This window comes from Artibeus jamaicensis, unplaced genomic scaffold (genome assembly GCF_021234435.1).
Source record: "Artibeus jamaicensis isolate MK-2021 breed Jamaican fruit bat unplaced genomic scaffold, CSHL_Jam_final contig_889, whole genome shotgun sequence".
Classification (NCBI taxonomy): Eukaryota; Metazoa; Chordata; class Mammalia; order Chiroptera; family Phyllostomidae; genus Artibeus; species Artibeus jamaicensis.
This window is the reverse complement of record NW_026522005.1, coordinates 3,408,663-3,424,522: the sequence shown is the minus strand read 5'-3', so window position 1 is coordinate 3,424,522 and position 15,860 is coordinate 3,408,663. Positions and strand designations below refer to the sequence as shown.

The 15,860-nt window shown below is 46.8% G+C and overlaps 1 protein-coding gene across 2 annotated transcripts in view; it reads left to right on the top strand.

The window, feature by feature from the left end:
* SCFD2 (sec1 family domain containing 2) overlaps window positions 1-15,860 on the top strand; it is a 320,652-nt gene that overhangs the window by 243,291 nt on the left and 61,501 nt on the right. Inside the window, exon 6 of one of the 2 annotated variants that reach the window (XM_053654916.1) lies at window positions 10,918-11,186. The exons of the other annotated variant lie outside the window; for it this stretch is intronic. Within the exon in view, the coding sequence (XP_053510891.1) occupies window positions 10,918-11,108 (191 nt within the window). The 3' untranslated portion in view covers window positions 11,109-11,186. Of the gene's footprint in view, window positions 1-10,917; window positions 11,187-15,860 lie in introns of those variants that run through there. 2 annotated transcript variants of the gene reach the window in all.

Here is a 15,860-nt window from a genome sequence, read left to right as displayed (position 1 = left end):
CATGTATTTGATTAACCATTCAGATAACTCCACAATATGAAACTACAAAGTTCCATAATTATTGCTTTGTATCTTGTCCAACAGTGAACTCAGAAAGCACATTTTCCCCATCATTTCTGTTCTTATCTGTATGATGTCTTGTGGGGGCAGCACTGAGACTGAGGGAGAGAAACACGGCCGCTGGTCCCTGGGTTTGCAGAAGAGATGCCTGTCTCAGGGAAGCCCATCCCCCTCTCCCTGAGAAAACCAAGCCAATAATCATGGCTAGAAGAGAGGGAATCTGAGTGCATCTGGTGAAGAAACTTCTAAACACCATTAAGTTTGTAAATATTCCTTAGATACTTACATCTGAAGTCGTTCAGTTTAGGATAGAGACTGGAGCAGTGGCCTCTAAAACCAAACGTCAGGTCAAGGTCATGTGGTCCTCTCGGGAAGGTAGCATGTCTTTTAGAACCCGGCTTCAGGAAATGGGGAAGAGAAGGCTGTTCAGGGACCTTATAGCAAATTCTCAATGCAAAAGAATGCAGCCTCTGTAAACATTTTAAAACCCTAGGGTGTGTGACCCCAAATATTCCTCCTGCTCCTCAAATTGCATTAGAAGAAAACAACAGCAAAAATAATGGCAATAGAGAGAAACGTTTTCTTTTTTGAACCAGAAAGCAGATGAAGCCAAATGATCCCAATGGTGACTTTTTTTTTTTTTATAGTGACGAGGGCATTTCAATAATAAGTTGCAAATGTAGGAAAATACATTTTTTAATAGAGGGTAATTAAAGTGCTTTAGTAGCCAATGGAGTACTCTTGGAAACTTAAACTTGGTCAAACCCGTGTTTATTTAGTAACTTCTCAACTTAAACAAAGCCAGTATTTGTGTGTGTTGTGCAGGGGGAAGAGAAAGAAGGAAACCAATGAACTAGTATATAAACATGTCACTTTTATGTAACCCTGAAGCCTCAGCCCGTCTTTCTATTCTCTCTTTTTGGGGGATCTCATCCAAGCTCAGGACTTCAGTGATGTCATCCGTGGAAATAATTACTTTGGAAAGGAAAGATTTACAAAGACCGTGATGGGAAAATATCGGTAGGCTCTTTTGGGTACACAGGATCAGACTTCATTTCAGAGACAGCCAAACCCCATCATCCGGGAAGCCATCTGGGGGTGAGACTAGTTTCCTTCCACTGATTAAAGGAAAGAGAGGAGGAGGCGAGAATGTACAGCTTCTGACTTCTGCCCCCCACTGTCTAGCTCAGCTATGCTCTTCTTCACTGTGTCCCCTTCAGTCTGTGAACTGAATGTACAGGGAAGACCATTTCAGCTCCCTAAAAGGAATCATGGTAAACACTTAACCTGTTATGTTACAATTTGATGTTATATGTTAAAATGTGGCATTTTGTGTTAAACAAGGTTGGTGGCCTCCAGACTGTATTGGGTGCCATGAGTAAGGCTGTTTGAGCTCAATGGCCATCTGTAGGAGTGTCCAGAAAGGAGATTTCTGCATTGGGTTGGAGCCCGTGCAGAGGGCCCTCTGAGCTCACCAAGAACCGTGAGCGCTGCGTTTGCAAGCATGAGCTGCCTCCTGGAATCAGGGAGCTATAGAACTGGCCATGACCTGAGAGGACATTTCACTCAACCCTGTACAGAGAGGTAAAAGAAATACCATGTCGCCCTTTGGGCTCCAGACCCACTCCTTCAAATGCTGCTCCATTAAGTCTTAGGGGGAGAATTAATCCCTCCTTCCAAAGCATCTCCACCTCTGCTTGACATTAGTGAAACCACCATCCTCCCAAATCAGAGGTGCAGACCCTCAGTATCACCTGCCTTCTCTTTCCTTTCTTCGTTCCCCTCATCACCACTGTGGCATAGCCTCCAGCCTGTCCAAAACACCTTGTGAATGTCCTTGATTCCAGCCACTCCCTCTCTAAGCCATGCTGCAGACCGTCACCAGCTACCACCATCTATACACAATCTCAAAGTTGGAGAAACCAGAGAACTCATCTTGTTCTACCTCCTGTCTCATGCCTGACTTACTGAAACATTTCCTCTCTCATCAGTAGTCCCTTTCTCAGAAGTCATCAGTGGACTCTCAGGCCTGTAAGACATAATGTTCTTATTCTCCAGGTTTGTGTTCAGGCCTCCCTTTCATCTCCTGCCAGGTCTGACCCCAATTTACCTGGCCAGATGGCCTTTCACCAACATCAACCAGTGAGGCTGATTTTTGCACTATTCCATGAATACCTTTCTGCCTCCGAGTTACAAGTGACAGCTAATCAACCTAACTAACTTTAAAGGACCATAACAAAACCAGCTCCTACTAAGCAAAAAAGGCCAATAGAGCTGCTTTCCTCACTCTTTGCCCCAGGAATCTGTCTCTATCTTGCTGGTTTCACTGTCAGGTCCCCTGTCTCCCTGTAGTGATAAAATGGCCACCAGTAGCTCCAGAATTACATCTTCTGAGTGAGAATCATGGAGAAAGAAGAGTTTCTCTTTGCCTTTGGTTCTTGCCAAAGCCTTAGGATCAAGTCTCATTGGAGTAACCTGATCATAGATCCAGTCTGGATCCTCACACTGACCAGATGGATGGGGTGCTTTGATTAGCAAGGTCAAGTTCATCCCCACCTGACTCATAGAACTAAGGATAAGATTAAGGAAAATCAAAGTGTCATTATTATAAAAAGTGGGAATGGAAACGCAGTCATTTCCTCCACCCCAAATGCTCTGCCAAATGTCCTCAGCTTCTCCAAAGCCCAGCCAGGTCCCAGCTCCCCCAGGAGGTCATTTTGTAAACAGCTGACTTACCATGACCCCTGCGCTCCTACCTAACTTGTTTTCTGGGGCATCCCAGGTCTCTCTAACTGACCACCAAAGTCCTTGAGGGCAGAGGCCGCATCACATGCATTTTTATGCCGTGGTGTCCTCATCGTACCGAGGACTGTTGTGCGCTGCATAACTGGTACGTAATGCACTGTGTTGCTGTTGACGACTTTTGCTAACAGTAGTATGCACATGTGTGTGTTGGAAAGAGGGACCAGGTGCATGGGAAAAGCAGATGTGAGCCCCTGTGGAAACGCAGCAGCAGGCAGCCCGGGCCTGGTGGCCGCGGGATGAGAGCAAGCACTTGGCCATCTCGCAGCCAGGGCTGAGGGCTCGGCTAGAGGGACTCACATCCTTACCTGCTGGGCAGTGGGCTGGTGAAACTACAAGGTGCGCTGAGTGCAGGCTTTTTGTCACACTGACCTCAGTTTCAGCCGGCAAGGACAGAAAGTAATAAAGCAAAAGGCAAATTAGAGGAAAGAATGAAGACAAAGGAGGGAGGGGGCATTTTTAGGGAACACAAAGAATGAATTAAGAGGAAAAAGTCAAGATCATGGCCAGAGGGGACAAGACCTACTTGTTCTCAGTGAAAATAAGGCCTGTTTGTCCTCCTACTTTCCACCTCCAGCCCACTTTTACCTGTTTTTTTCTGTGAGTGAGATCCGAGTGTGCATTTTGTTTAGAAAACCTCTTTTTCTCCAGGTACCATCAATATTCTCTGCTCCAGTGATCCTTTTCCTCAGTAACTACTTCCATATGTTTGTTGACTTCTATTTGTAAAATAACTTTAAGATAATTCTTGTAGCTAAGGTCATGGCATCTTGTTTTTACATTCCTTCCAAATGGGAGGAATTTGGTACAGTTTAAACATTTTAGGGAATGTGTTGTGTGTGAAACAAGATCTTGTGTTGTATAGAGCTGATCTAAAGACTATGTTTGAGATGTTTTGGGGTTAACTCTGAGTCCAGTGAAAGAGAAAGGCATGCATTCTTGAAGACTCCCCAACCAAACGAAACCACAGGCCGTTATGACAGAGCTGGGTGAGACTGAGGAATCCTATACCTGCATTCTCAGATTTCAGTATGCTTAAGTATCACCTGGGGTTCTTGTGAAACAGATTGATTCCTGGGCCTTACTCCCAGGGATTCTGATTTTGTAGCTCTGGGGTGGAGCCAGGATTTAATAAGCGTCCTAGGCGACATGTCTGAGGGTGGTGCATATGCCAGGCTTTGGGAGGTACTGACTCACGCCAACCTTCTGCTTTTAGGCAGGAAGAGGCTTTAGCCGGTAGTTGTGAAGCGACCTGGTGGGCAGCACACTGCCATTATAGACTTTACCTCTCTGAGCCTCAGTTTTCTGCTTAGTAAAGCAGGAGTAAGAATAGTGTCATCTATTTCTAAGGGTTATTGTGAAAATTATACATCATCATACATGTAAAGCAGTGTGCCTAATGCCCAATACATAATACATTCAGGTTGATGCTTAACTATTATTATCAGCTCATTATTTATGGTACATTATTTCCTTGCTTGAACTGTATTTACCTGTAGAGCTTGCTGGAAGGGGCAAAGGCCATTTGGGATGGACTGGCAAGGTATCACTGGGGAGCAAGAGAGGGTCTTCAGAGCTGTGCAGAGTGACACTTCCCTCGGTTCTGGCCCCGTGTTTCCTCGGGCAGTTCTGGCAGTGGGTGATGGACACAGGACTTGTCTGTCCTCTTGTTAAACCTGCCCATCAGAAGCTTTCCCCTGTCCTCTCGTGGCTGTGAGGGAAGAGGTCCGTCATAAACACAGAGATGTTAGATTAGATGGTAAGCAGACAAAAAGTCAGTTGTTGGGGGCCGAGTATGAAACCCTAATGAAAAGTCAATGATGAGAACTTTCTAGAATGTTTGTGCCGAAAGGAACCTCAGCAAAGGTCCTGTCCAGCACCTTCCCCTCCTCAAGTAGTAAGTGAGAAAAGTGCCTGGACTGAGGCAGAGCAAGGGCAAGAGCCCAGTTAATCCCCTTCCTGACCAGAAATAAACAAACACGGAACCTGCCTTCTAGTGTTAACAAAAGGGCCTCAGAGCCCAGTGAGGGTTTCCTATGGAAGCACAAGTTCATTACCTTGTAATGAAGACTGGGAGCGACTGTTTATGCATGGGTGTATTTTCTGATTGCTCTCAGAGTGTCATTGTTTCCTCTGTACCTCGGGGAGCAAAACCAGCTCTGCTTAGTCTAAAGGAACAATTTTGATGCAGTGAGAGAAAATGAACCCTTTTTCCTTTGTGTCTGACTTGACTTCTCACGGACAAAGAACCTGTGTCCCAAGGAGTGCTAGAGATGGCAGTCGGATCGTTACAATCACATTTACTGTTCAGCTACACAAGGGGGCCGTCTGTCAGGTTTAATGGTTCTCTCTTAAAAACAGCAACAACCAGCCAGTTAATAAAAAACAGCCCTCACCAAGTCCTGCTTGAGCTGGTAACTTAGACTTTTACATTAACAAATGAAAGTGTACGTGGAGCCTCGGTCTGATGTAAGCACACACCCCTACCGGGTTTGGGTTCTCGCCCACACCCGGTGCTTAGCACTTCGAGCTGCACACTGAAGCCTCATCTCTGTGGACTAAATCAAATGAGGTTGAGTCAAAGAAGTCAATCACAAGGAGGGCGCTTTGCCGAGATTTCTGTGAACACCTCTCCTTTCTTCTCTGGTCGTGGGACCTGGTGTGCGTCTGCCATTGTGAGGCTACAAAGCCTGGTAGACGTGCTTGGGGAGCGACGGCCACAGGGGCCGCTGGGCGTGCGGCCGCGGCCGTGGTGAGGGTCAGCCGGGACCTGTGAGAGTCCAGAAACCGCCACGTCAGGAAGAACCGCTGCTATTCTCGGCAACGGAGAGCTGGCAGCAGCTGCCAGCATTTTTTTTTAACTTAGACCCCATGCTGCTCCTATCCTGCTGATTCTTTCAGGGCTCCTCTCAGAGGGGCAGATGGTGACAGTTCTCCAGATGTTGCCGCTTTCATGTCCATCTGATGTTTAGACAGTGTGCCAGGGTTATTTGTGTCAACAGACTCTCACGCCCAGCGCATGCGCACCCAGGTGGCATGTGTCACAGGCCGGCATCGGGGTGGCCTCTGTCCTGCGCAGGTGGAGCTGCTGGGCCCGCACCGGGCCCCTCACATTTCCCAGCCCAGCCCAGCCCACCCCTCTGGAAGGCTGGCATTTGCATTTGAAGCCCTGGGCGGTTTCTGGAACGGTGGGGTATCTCTGATCTACTTGTCCTCCTCCCTTACGTGAAGTCAGTGAGTGCCCCCAAACCCCGAAGACCTGGGTACTGAAGAAGTGTCTCATTCTGACCTCCAATCCTGTTTTGCTCGGAAGCTGGGATTTTAGTAACTCCATCGTCTGTCGCTTCCTCCTCTCTTCCCCCTCCCCTCCTGTCCACCCCCCACTTCTGGCTGCCAGCCCCAGGGCAGTCCCTGCAGTGCTGCAGAGGCTGGAGGGCCCAGGAGGGCCCAGGGCCGCAGATCCTTTGGTGGGCGTGTGTGGTTTGAGAATCCTTCATGGGGAACTGTTCTTCCTCTTCCCCTACTCGATTATAGTGGGAGCTTCCTATCACAGTACTTCCCCTAGCCGGCCACAGAATGAGCCAGCTGGATTTCCTGTCTAGAACTTTACTAATTGAAATGAAAGGAAGAGCCGGCCTGCCCAGTCGTGAAGCTGGGCAGACAGTCTTGTGATTGCTGCTGGCAGCCACATTTTCCTGCTTCACGCTTGTGAAGCCAGCGTCGGCAGGAGCACCAGAATCCGGTTCACAGTGGTATTTAAGGGAGGCCTGGAGCAGGGGCTCCATGGTCAGCGGCCGGCTGGACCTGCAGCTCTGTCAACAACTGCTGGGGGCTCCTTCAGCAAATCCCTTTGCCCCTCTGCCGCTCGGTCCCCACCTGTGGAAAACGAGGATGATAACAACACCCATTTTATGGGGCCATTGTGAGAGGAAATGTTCTAAAAGACAAACAGGGCTTAGAGAGGTTCTATCACATTAGCAATCACTTACCAAATAGTAGCAATAGTAGTAATAGTTGTCGCACATGGAGCCTGTGGACCTGGTCCGTTTTATTATGGTTATGTATGTGGCTTCTGGGAAATGGGACTTGGCAAGTTGGCAGAAAGACCAGTGGGGTGCAGGAAGAGAAAGATGCTGGGGTGACCTCTTGCTTACAGGACTGAACAGAGAGCAGTAGTGAAAGCTACCACCTGAAGCCCCCTCTCCAGTATAAGTACAGAGGGAAAATCCTGGACCCCAGCCGCCAACTGTGGAAAACCTGGACACATGTCTGCTCTCCACTTCCTCCTAAACAGGGCTGCCTATGTGGGAGGGGGGGTGAAGGTGAAGGGTGGGAGGAAAGTGGCCGACAGATGGAGTGAGGAAGTCTGGCGAAGAGGATACAGTGTGGGAGAAGGCTTGACGTCAGAAGCAGGAGGGGTAGGTGAAGAGGGTGGGCTGAGATTCTTGTTTGTGGATCAAAAGGAGCAGTGAAGAAAAGCAGCAGATGAAAGAGGAGCGTGAGGCCGTGCAGATGGGAGCCGGCTCCTGGGGAGGAGGGGGCCCCTTCCGTGTCTCTTTTATGGCCCTAAAAAAAAATGCCTCGTCCTCCCACTTAGGCAGACGTGCACGTCTCCAAACCACCAGCTCCTTGAGCTCTTGTTTGTGCTTAAAGGACGTGATTAGATCCTGGACTTCATTTGTGCATTTCTTTAAGCCTGGTGCAGCTGTGTAAGCCATGGTTGTTTTATTTACATTTCCACAGACCCTCCCTTTATGAATTTTGCTAAACTGCTCGGTTCTATTTTTTCTTCTGTTTTGTTTTTTTTTCCTGTGCCCATGTGTATATAAAACTGCTGATCCCCTCATAGTTGACCTACTAGAATCGTCATTTCATGTGGCTCAACTGCATTTTTCCAGGTTTAGGTTATAACTTTAAGATTCCAGAGAATGGGACCATAGCCATCCGCCCTGAGCACCTGCCACTGAGTTGTGGCCTCATGTGACAGCAAGTGGGTTCACTGTCGAGAATGAAAAATGGATGGGAGGGCGGCTCCCACCTGGGCAGCCCCTTTCTGCAACGGGCACTGCTCCTGTGTTCACCCTCAGCCTCCTCGCCCCACCGCACCGCACAGGACGCGGGCGTCCCCCTCTGGGTGAGGGAGCAGAGGCAGGGGAGCTGCCCCGTGCTCACAGGCCAGTAGGTGGCAGGACTAAGAATTGAACCCGGACAGCCCGGCGTGCACGTCAGTGGTCTTCTCCGCTGTTCTACAGGACGTTTGACCGAACGAAGAGTAGCCGGCCCACAGCGCTCGTCTGTCCGTGGCTGTATGGGCTGCTGCTGGCGTTACTCAGCAAAGACTCCCGCCGGCCTTTCACATTTTGGGTGTCCTGGCATTGTTGGTTTGGCTGAAGTAGTTTTCTGGATGAATTCTAATATCAATCCATCAGTAATTACCTACTTGAGGACTTTATTTTCATTTAGTATTTCACCACCCCTCTCCCTCTCCTCTGTTTGCTTCCTCACATGCGTGAGGCTCCTGAGACGTGACCAAGCTCCTTCACAGTCGTCTCCTGATTCATACTCCCTGTCTCCTGGATTAGGGGACTGACGCTCTGACAGCGGAGAAAGGACTTTCCCAGGACCCAGTGGGACTCCTGGCCACAGACAAGCACGTGACTGGGGCTGTCCCCAGAACTCTCTGGGGACGTGTTGAAGACATGTGTGACACCGCTCCCTACTTCTTAGGGCTGCGTGACTTTGGTGAGAGGGTCTCCCCTCCCTGAGCCTCCGTTCCTTTATTTTTAGGTCGGAGGCGTTTATACCCGGCAGGGGTGGTGTCTACATGCTGTCTGTGACCTTCTTTGCACAGCACACGTGCCAGTGGTTTCCTGGCTTCCTCTTTGTTCAGCTCTAGGCTGGCTGTCCTCTGATATTCCAAGTCACAGTCATTGGCATGAGCTGTCCCCAGGTCTGTGGGGTGTAAAATGAAGCTAGATGCACATTCTTTACTACATTATCCTTGTAAACTATTGTAATGAAATGATTGCTTTTAGAGTTTTTCATTTGCCAGATGGGGACAATTATCATACTAACTCCCTCAAGAGCGCCTTATGAGGTCTGAAGGAGCTAATGGGTGGAGCTCAGGGCCTGGTGCTTTACGAGCGCGCCGATAATGTAGCTGTTGTTGCAGCTCTGATTTGTTATTTGTCGCTGTGATTTGTGGTGCTGTTACTTTTCCAATGGGCCTTTATCTTCAGCCCAGCCAGCAGAGTGGGTTGCTAGGCCTGTGGGGCGTTGTAAAGCTGTAAACACTTTGCTCCTGTTCAATGGCTACTCGAGATACTTTTACTGGATTTCAAGATGCCAGTTGTGGATCTTGGGCCCCCTGCTATTTGGTGACTTTCCCAGGGAACAGTTGGGTCTCATGAAGATCTCTGTTTTTAGCTGGGGAAAAGCAGGGGAGAATTTAAGTAGCATTTTAGGGAATGAGAGGATTTTCATTTTTCTAATGAACCTGATTCTGACATCTGTCTGCTTATCACGAACAGATTGTGAAGCTGTAAAACCTTCCGATCCCACACTAAATCATGAGTTACGTATCAGCAGAGAAAAATGCTGTTGGCAACCTGTACGGCAGCTCCCTGGTGCTGGGTTCGCTGAGATATTCCCCATGTGTGGTTACTACTCGCTTCAAATGATATTTTAAAATTAGCTGTTGCAATGATGGAAATATTTTAAAATCTATGTTTAGAATTGGGATGCGGAGAACATAAACTTATCCCCAAGTAAAAGTAAACTGACCTGGTTTAGCTTACTTGCTCCACTTCTCTGTAACGAGGGTTACCCTTTCAGAGATGCCAAGTCTTATGCTCTTCTTTCACTTGCAGTGGACACCAGGGGCCTGAGCAGCTACATTTAGATTGTCCCCAGGAGAGACTGTGACTGTGGGGTGTCATTGCCTGGGCCCAACGTGGGGCTGTCTAGGGTGGTGGGTGGGAGACAGTGGGGGTAGGGAGTAGCTTTTGTCCATCACTCAGACAGACAGACAGACCAACCCAAAGCAGAAGTGTGACTTTCCTACTTCCATCCTGTCTTCTGCCCCAGTTCAGGCCCCTCTTTCCCAGCCCGGCATGTGGACCCATGTGTATGTACTGTCTCCATGCACAGACACCATGCCTCCTACACTGGGTTAGTCACAGACCAGACTCATCTGACGTGGGTTGATGTTTACCTGTGTAGTGGGTGCCAATCTCTGGATAGATGTTTAGGTATATAACAGATGCAACTTCAAAATGCTTTTTCTTTAACTCTTTTCATTTTTCCATTGTTTTCCTATTCCCTCGGGTGGTAGAAATGTGATGTCTAGCAATTTCAGATCCTATAGCCCCCATTTTCGAAGTCCACGTCCAAGTTCTGGGGGCCAAGTTTATGAGGAGCTGGTAGCTGTTCCTCAGGTGCTCTCTGTCTCTTTAGGGAACCCAGTGACATCCTTCTTTCCACTGGCCCTCCGCTGTCCACCCACAGGGCCCCGGTGGGCGGCTGTTTGGAAGGCGCCTTCGGGCCCAGCTCACTCCCTGTCTCTGAGTCTCTTCGAGCTCTGTTAGCACAAAGCGGCTCTCTGCCGCCCTTCACACTTCCTCTGTGGCCCTGCTCCCCTGGGCCATGTGGTGCAGAGCCGTGGACAAGTCCATGACGCCATCGGACACAGGACATTTCTGCTCTGGGTCTGCTGCTTTCCTGGGCGCCAATCAAGAGACAAAGCATAGCTGCCCTTTGTTCTTTAAGCCCACAAACACGTCCAACGGTTCCCTCACTCTCCCCAAGGACGTCTTTGACCCAGGGACATTTCTCTAGTCTTGGGGTCACGAAGCCTAACCCTGCCTCTTCCAGTCCCCTGAGTACCCTCAGGGTCTAATGTCAGACTCAACATCTCTCAGACTGAGAGGAGATGGGTTATGGGGTCAAACGAAGTAAGATTATATGCATGTGTATGTAATCCCTTAATATTTTAAAATATTGTCTTGCCACACCAGTGCCACTTTCAGAGTAGCCTACATCTTCTTCTCTCCCCAGATATAATCTCCCGGCCTCTCCATCTTGTCCCATACCCTGCCTGCTGGTGTCTGCTGTCCTGTTGGACAGACAGATGTATTTGTTCGGGCCGTGAGCCCACTACTTCTGCCCAGAGCAGACTCACGGTCAGAGTCACACAGCACAGCAGAGATGCGTGCCGCAGCGCCCGGCTTCACCCACCCAGTAGGTGACGCCCTCCCCAGAAGCTGGACTTCTCTGCTTTCCCGGACTCAAGGTTCAAAGACATCTTGCCCATTCTGACATTCCGGCGATGCAGGCCTACCATATTCAGGCCCTAAATCAAAGGATGAAAGGTTTATACTTTCATTGTTCCCGTGGAGCATTTAGGCCTGGCCCTTGCTGTTCACCCATGCATCCTCGTATCTTCCAAGAAGCGGAAAGGTCGCAACTTCAGGGTGGTCTCAAAAGACTTCAGTTCCAACAGTGGAGTCAGTGCACTCGGAGAGATTTATCTCTCCGTGCCTCTCAGCAAGCTTGTGGAAAAACCGTCTGCCCAGAACCCCGAGGGAAGACAGCCCATAAAGAAAAGAGTCTGAGAACACCTGTTGGTTAAGTCAGAAATGAAAGTAATGGGCCTCAGACATCAAAAGGGAAAGTGACTGCCTTCAGAAACAGCTGAAGCCACAAATGGCAGCCGGAGGGGAATGCAGCACGTCCCGGAAGAGCCGCCAGGGCCAGCCCGGGTGCCTTGGCTCTGAACGCTGACCCAGATTTTCATAATGTGCAACTTGGAAAAGATCCCACTGCTAAAATGTAAATATATAAGTATTAAATTTAAAAGTAAATGTGTGTGTATATATAGTAAACTGATGTGCTGAGGGTATTTTAGTGTCCTGTAAGAATTTATGATGAGAACACACAGCCCCGAGAGGTCCTGGGGCTTAGCCTCAGGTCCCACAGAGAGTTGAAGGCTCAGCATCATCTATCAAAGTCAGTTCTTCTGGCTGTTCGTCCTGTGTTTCTCCTCCAGAAGAGTTTATGCTCAGAATTTAAACTCAGCCTGAGGATGCAAGAGAGTCTTTTAAAGCCATATCTTAAGTTGCCTGCTTTTAATAAATTGGTATTAAAAGTCCCTGTGTAGAGAGAAAATAGAAGGCAGAATGTGGGAGACAGAGAATGTACATTACAACCCTGGAAATAGACACATAGGAAGGATCAACCCGCCCGTTGTTTTAAATGCTGCCTGTCCACCCCCACGAAGGTTACTGGCAGGAAGAAGAATGGATCCGGCATTTTCTCCCGTTGGTTGCTCGTTCTGGCAGCTGCATCCTCTGGAGTCGTAACTCCATGCATATAAGCAGGGTTAGAAAGGGTAATGCGATTTCCATGTGTGAGCCATTGATTACAGTAAAGTGGCTTGGCGTGTCACCACCAGCAGTGCGACACCAACACTGACTGACATTTGTGTCATTCAGTACTTTCCTGGCTCATTGGCTTCTTCAAGGTCACATTGAGGTCACTCTACTTCTCTCTCTTTGTAGAAGAGGAAACTGAGGTTCAGAGTTAAAGAATCTGTCCGAAGGCCCACAGTAAATACAAGTGTGTGTCATGGATATTTGAAACCAGACAAAACAAAGTTTTCTGACTCAAAATTTCTCATTTCTCCTGCGGCACTGCAGCTGCCTCAGTGGTGACCTCTCGGTCTTTTAGGGACCCTGGGCCTTGCGAGGGTGCTGGGAAAGCCAGGGCTCCCTGGTTAGGAACCAGGATCCAGCCAGAAGGAAGAAAACGAGCCGGAAGAGAAACCCGTCTGTGGAGCCTGCTGTGTTCCAGACACTCGATCCTCTCACCTCTCCCTCCCACCGGAGGCGCCCAGCCGTGTGTCCCTCATCAGATGACGAAGTTTGTGTCATTGTCACTTCCGTGATTGTGCATCAAGCTGCGCATTTTCCACACTTTGCCATTTGCCTCTTCGTGTTATTTGCCTATTTTTCTACTTGTTTTTTTCCCCTATTGATTTCTTTGTTCCTTTCCTTATTATCTGTATGTATAATCCTTTGTTGGTTTTATATGTTACAAATATCTTATTCTAGTGTTAGTCTTGTTTTTTCACTTTGTTTATGGTGTAGTTCAATTTTTCGAAAAGTTTTTAAATTTTGGTTTTTCATATTTAGGTCTTTAATACTCCGGGATTTTTGTGTATGTAATTTGTGAAGTAGGGATCAAATTCTATATCGATTATGTCCAAACACTACTTGTTAGTGGTTTGACCTTTACCCACGGGATTTCAGGGTCATTGTGGTTGAACGCTATTTCACACACGTGTGGAGCCATTACTACGCTCTGTTTTATTCCTCCAGCTGTCTCCTCCCATGCCCAGACCACACTGCCTGAATTGCTATATCACTGAATTACTATATCTATAAAGTGAGCCTTATTTGTTTTCAAATTGGTCCTGGTTCTCTTAACCCTTTGCTCTCCCACAGAAGTTTTAGAATTGTTAACGACATACACACCCCCCCTCAGTTTTGTGATTTTTCACTGGAAGTATACTGAATGAATAGATTAATTTGAAGCTAATTGATTCTTTTGTGCCCTTAATCCCTAATGGTACTTGAGTTTGGGAATATCTGTCACAGGTGAACAAAGGCCAGAGCTTGCTCTCTCTGGCAGCTCCCCTGTGAAAGGAGAATGCTTTCCCAGTGGCCATTCCTGACCGAACTTTGGGTGCATTATAATAGACATATTTTTCAATGGTGAGCCAAGGTGAGAAATGATTGTTGTAGTGCAATTTGCCAAGAATTTTTTCTAGCTGAGTGATCAAATATATGTAATTAGGGAGGCAAGAACATGTAAGAACAGGGCAAGGGCCAAGTCAGCTGGATTCCCATGATGACCTGCAAGAGAGAGCTCACATCCTCCAGGGCACAGTGCACAGGCCGGAAACTCTGCCGGCCAGACAAGAGATGCAGAACATGGTCAGGAGAAAACAGCGAGAGTCTTCGAGCCTGCCGGCGCGACAGGTCCTGGCCAATCTCACTCTGAAGCTTGTCACCCTTCCACTCTGATGAGTGTGTTCCTCTTCCTCTCAGCTTTTCTGCCATAAATATTTAGGATTCAAGGAAAACCACTCCTGAAATCTAAAGAGTAATAATTATAATTTATTCTGTAAGGCTTCAATATTGTTAGAGGATTTTTAAAGGATGTGAGCCTATTTCTTTTAATTCTTAAGATTTTCAAGAAAATAAAGTAGGTAGATGTATTATATGAAACTTCAGAGCTACACATAGTATTTTTGAGTGGGGGGATAAAGACTGTAATGCGTGCTCATGACTTTGACCATAGGTGTTGTCATGGTCAACCGTTTGTAGTTCCAGTGGCCGTGAGCGTAGTGGTACTCCTTTCTCTTCGTTCCGGTAGGGATAATGAATTGGTGGTTGGTACATCAAACATGGTTTTAAGGAGAACAGCCTTTTTAGGGTTGGAACACTCTAGCGTTTGGTAATTTTTTTAACCTTCACCCAAGGTTATGGTTATTGATTTTAGACAGAGAGGAAGGGAGGGAGAGGAACATCGATGTGAGAGAGAAACGTGGATTGGTTGCCTCTTTCTTGTGCATGCCCCAACTAGGAACCAAATCCATAGCCTTTTGGTTTGTGGTACGACGCTCCAACCAGACAAACCACAGAGGCCAGGGCTAGCTTTTGGTAGTTTTAACACATGGCATCCTCTATCCTTCTAAAATGGTTCAATTTGATATATTTGTTTTTTAAATGCAAATTTTTTTAATATTTTGCTATGAGATTTTGAGGATATCTTTGAGATCCTTCAAAGACAAACTTATGATATCCATGGGTGATAATCATTCCTTTGAAGGTACATTTTGCACCAAGAAGGAAAACACAGCTGGCCAACCATCAGAGCCAATTATGGCATTTGAAAGTGCAGACCCCCAGGTACCATGCCAAGCAGTTCACTATTAGCCATCTGTGACAGTCTTCTGTGCTTTTGAAGCAGGAATCTTCTCCCTTCAACTTTTTACAAGTAACCTATTTCATTTCCCACTGTAATTAATCATTCCAAATTTACAAGCTTTTACTCTTTGCTTAATAACTAAAAGATGATTTAAAAGGATATAGCATTTACTTTCAAAATCCAGTTAATTTAAGAATAAGACAAAAATATATTTAGTATACAAATCCCTAACTTACTATTTCTTATTTTAAAAAGGGAAAAGAATATTACAATTCTCATAAGACTTTCTGTAAGTGGAAAGTTGGAGAATGCAAAGGAGACTTAAATTTAAGGTCATTAAAAGAATCATTCCATTTGAAATTTGTGTTGTTTTACATTCTTTTGGAAAGCATGCCCAGGACTATCTGATAACTTAAGCCCATGAGAAGGCCACATTCTAGTGGGAGCTGTCACTTTCTGTGGGTGAGGAATCTGTCCCCTTGGTTTGTCTATTGGCCGTGGTGTTTGTGGATGGAAGTTTTTGCCCTGGACTCTGGCGGAAGCACAGTTCATTTTCCCATGGATTAACATTTCGAACTGATAAAAACAGAACCTTTATGAAAAGGTCAGTGTTACATCCTCATGTTTATTTCTGTGACAAGGTCATGGTCTGATTTTGCCTAAGTTCTGGGATGTGTTTGGGGGAAGAACATTTTACATGGGGACTCAGGCTATAGAAATAAGGGCACAACTAGATCTTGGGGGCCAAGCCTCTATTTCACTAAAGAAATGTAAGTTCATTGCATAGTTAAATAAAATTCATAGTATTATATTATTATAGTTTCACTGAATAAATACAGATAAAACAATACAGGTAAAAGCATGAATTCTTCTTGCTGTCTTCCATTCTAATCTCACTCCTCTTTTAATAGGTAACATTTGTCATCAGTTTGGGTATAATCTTACACTCTCTTTTGTAAGTATTCACATACAAATTTATGGGCAAAGTCAGACATAGAAGCACGTGG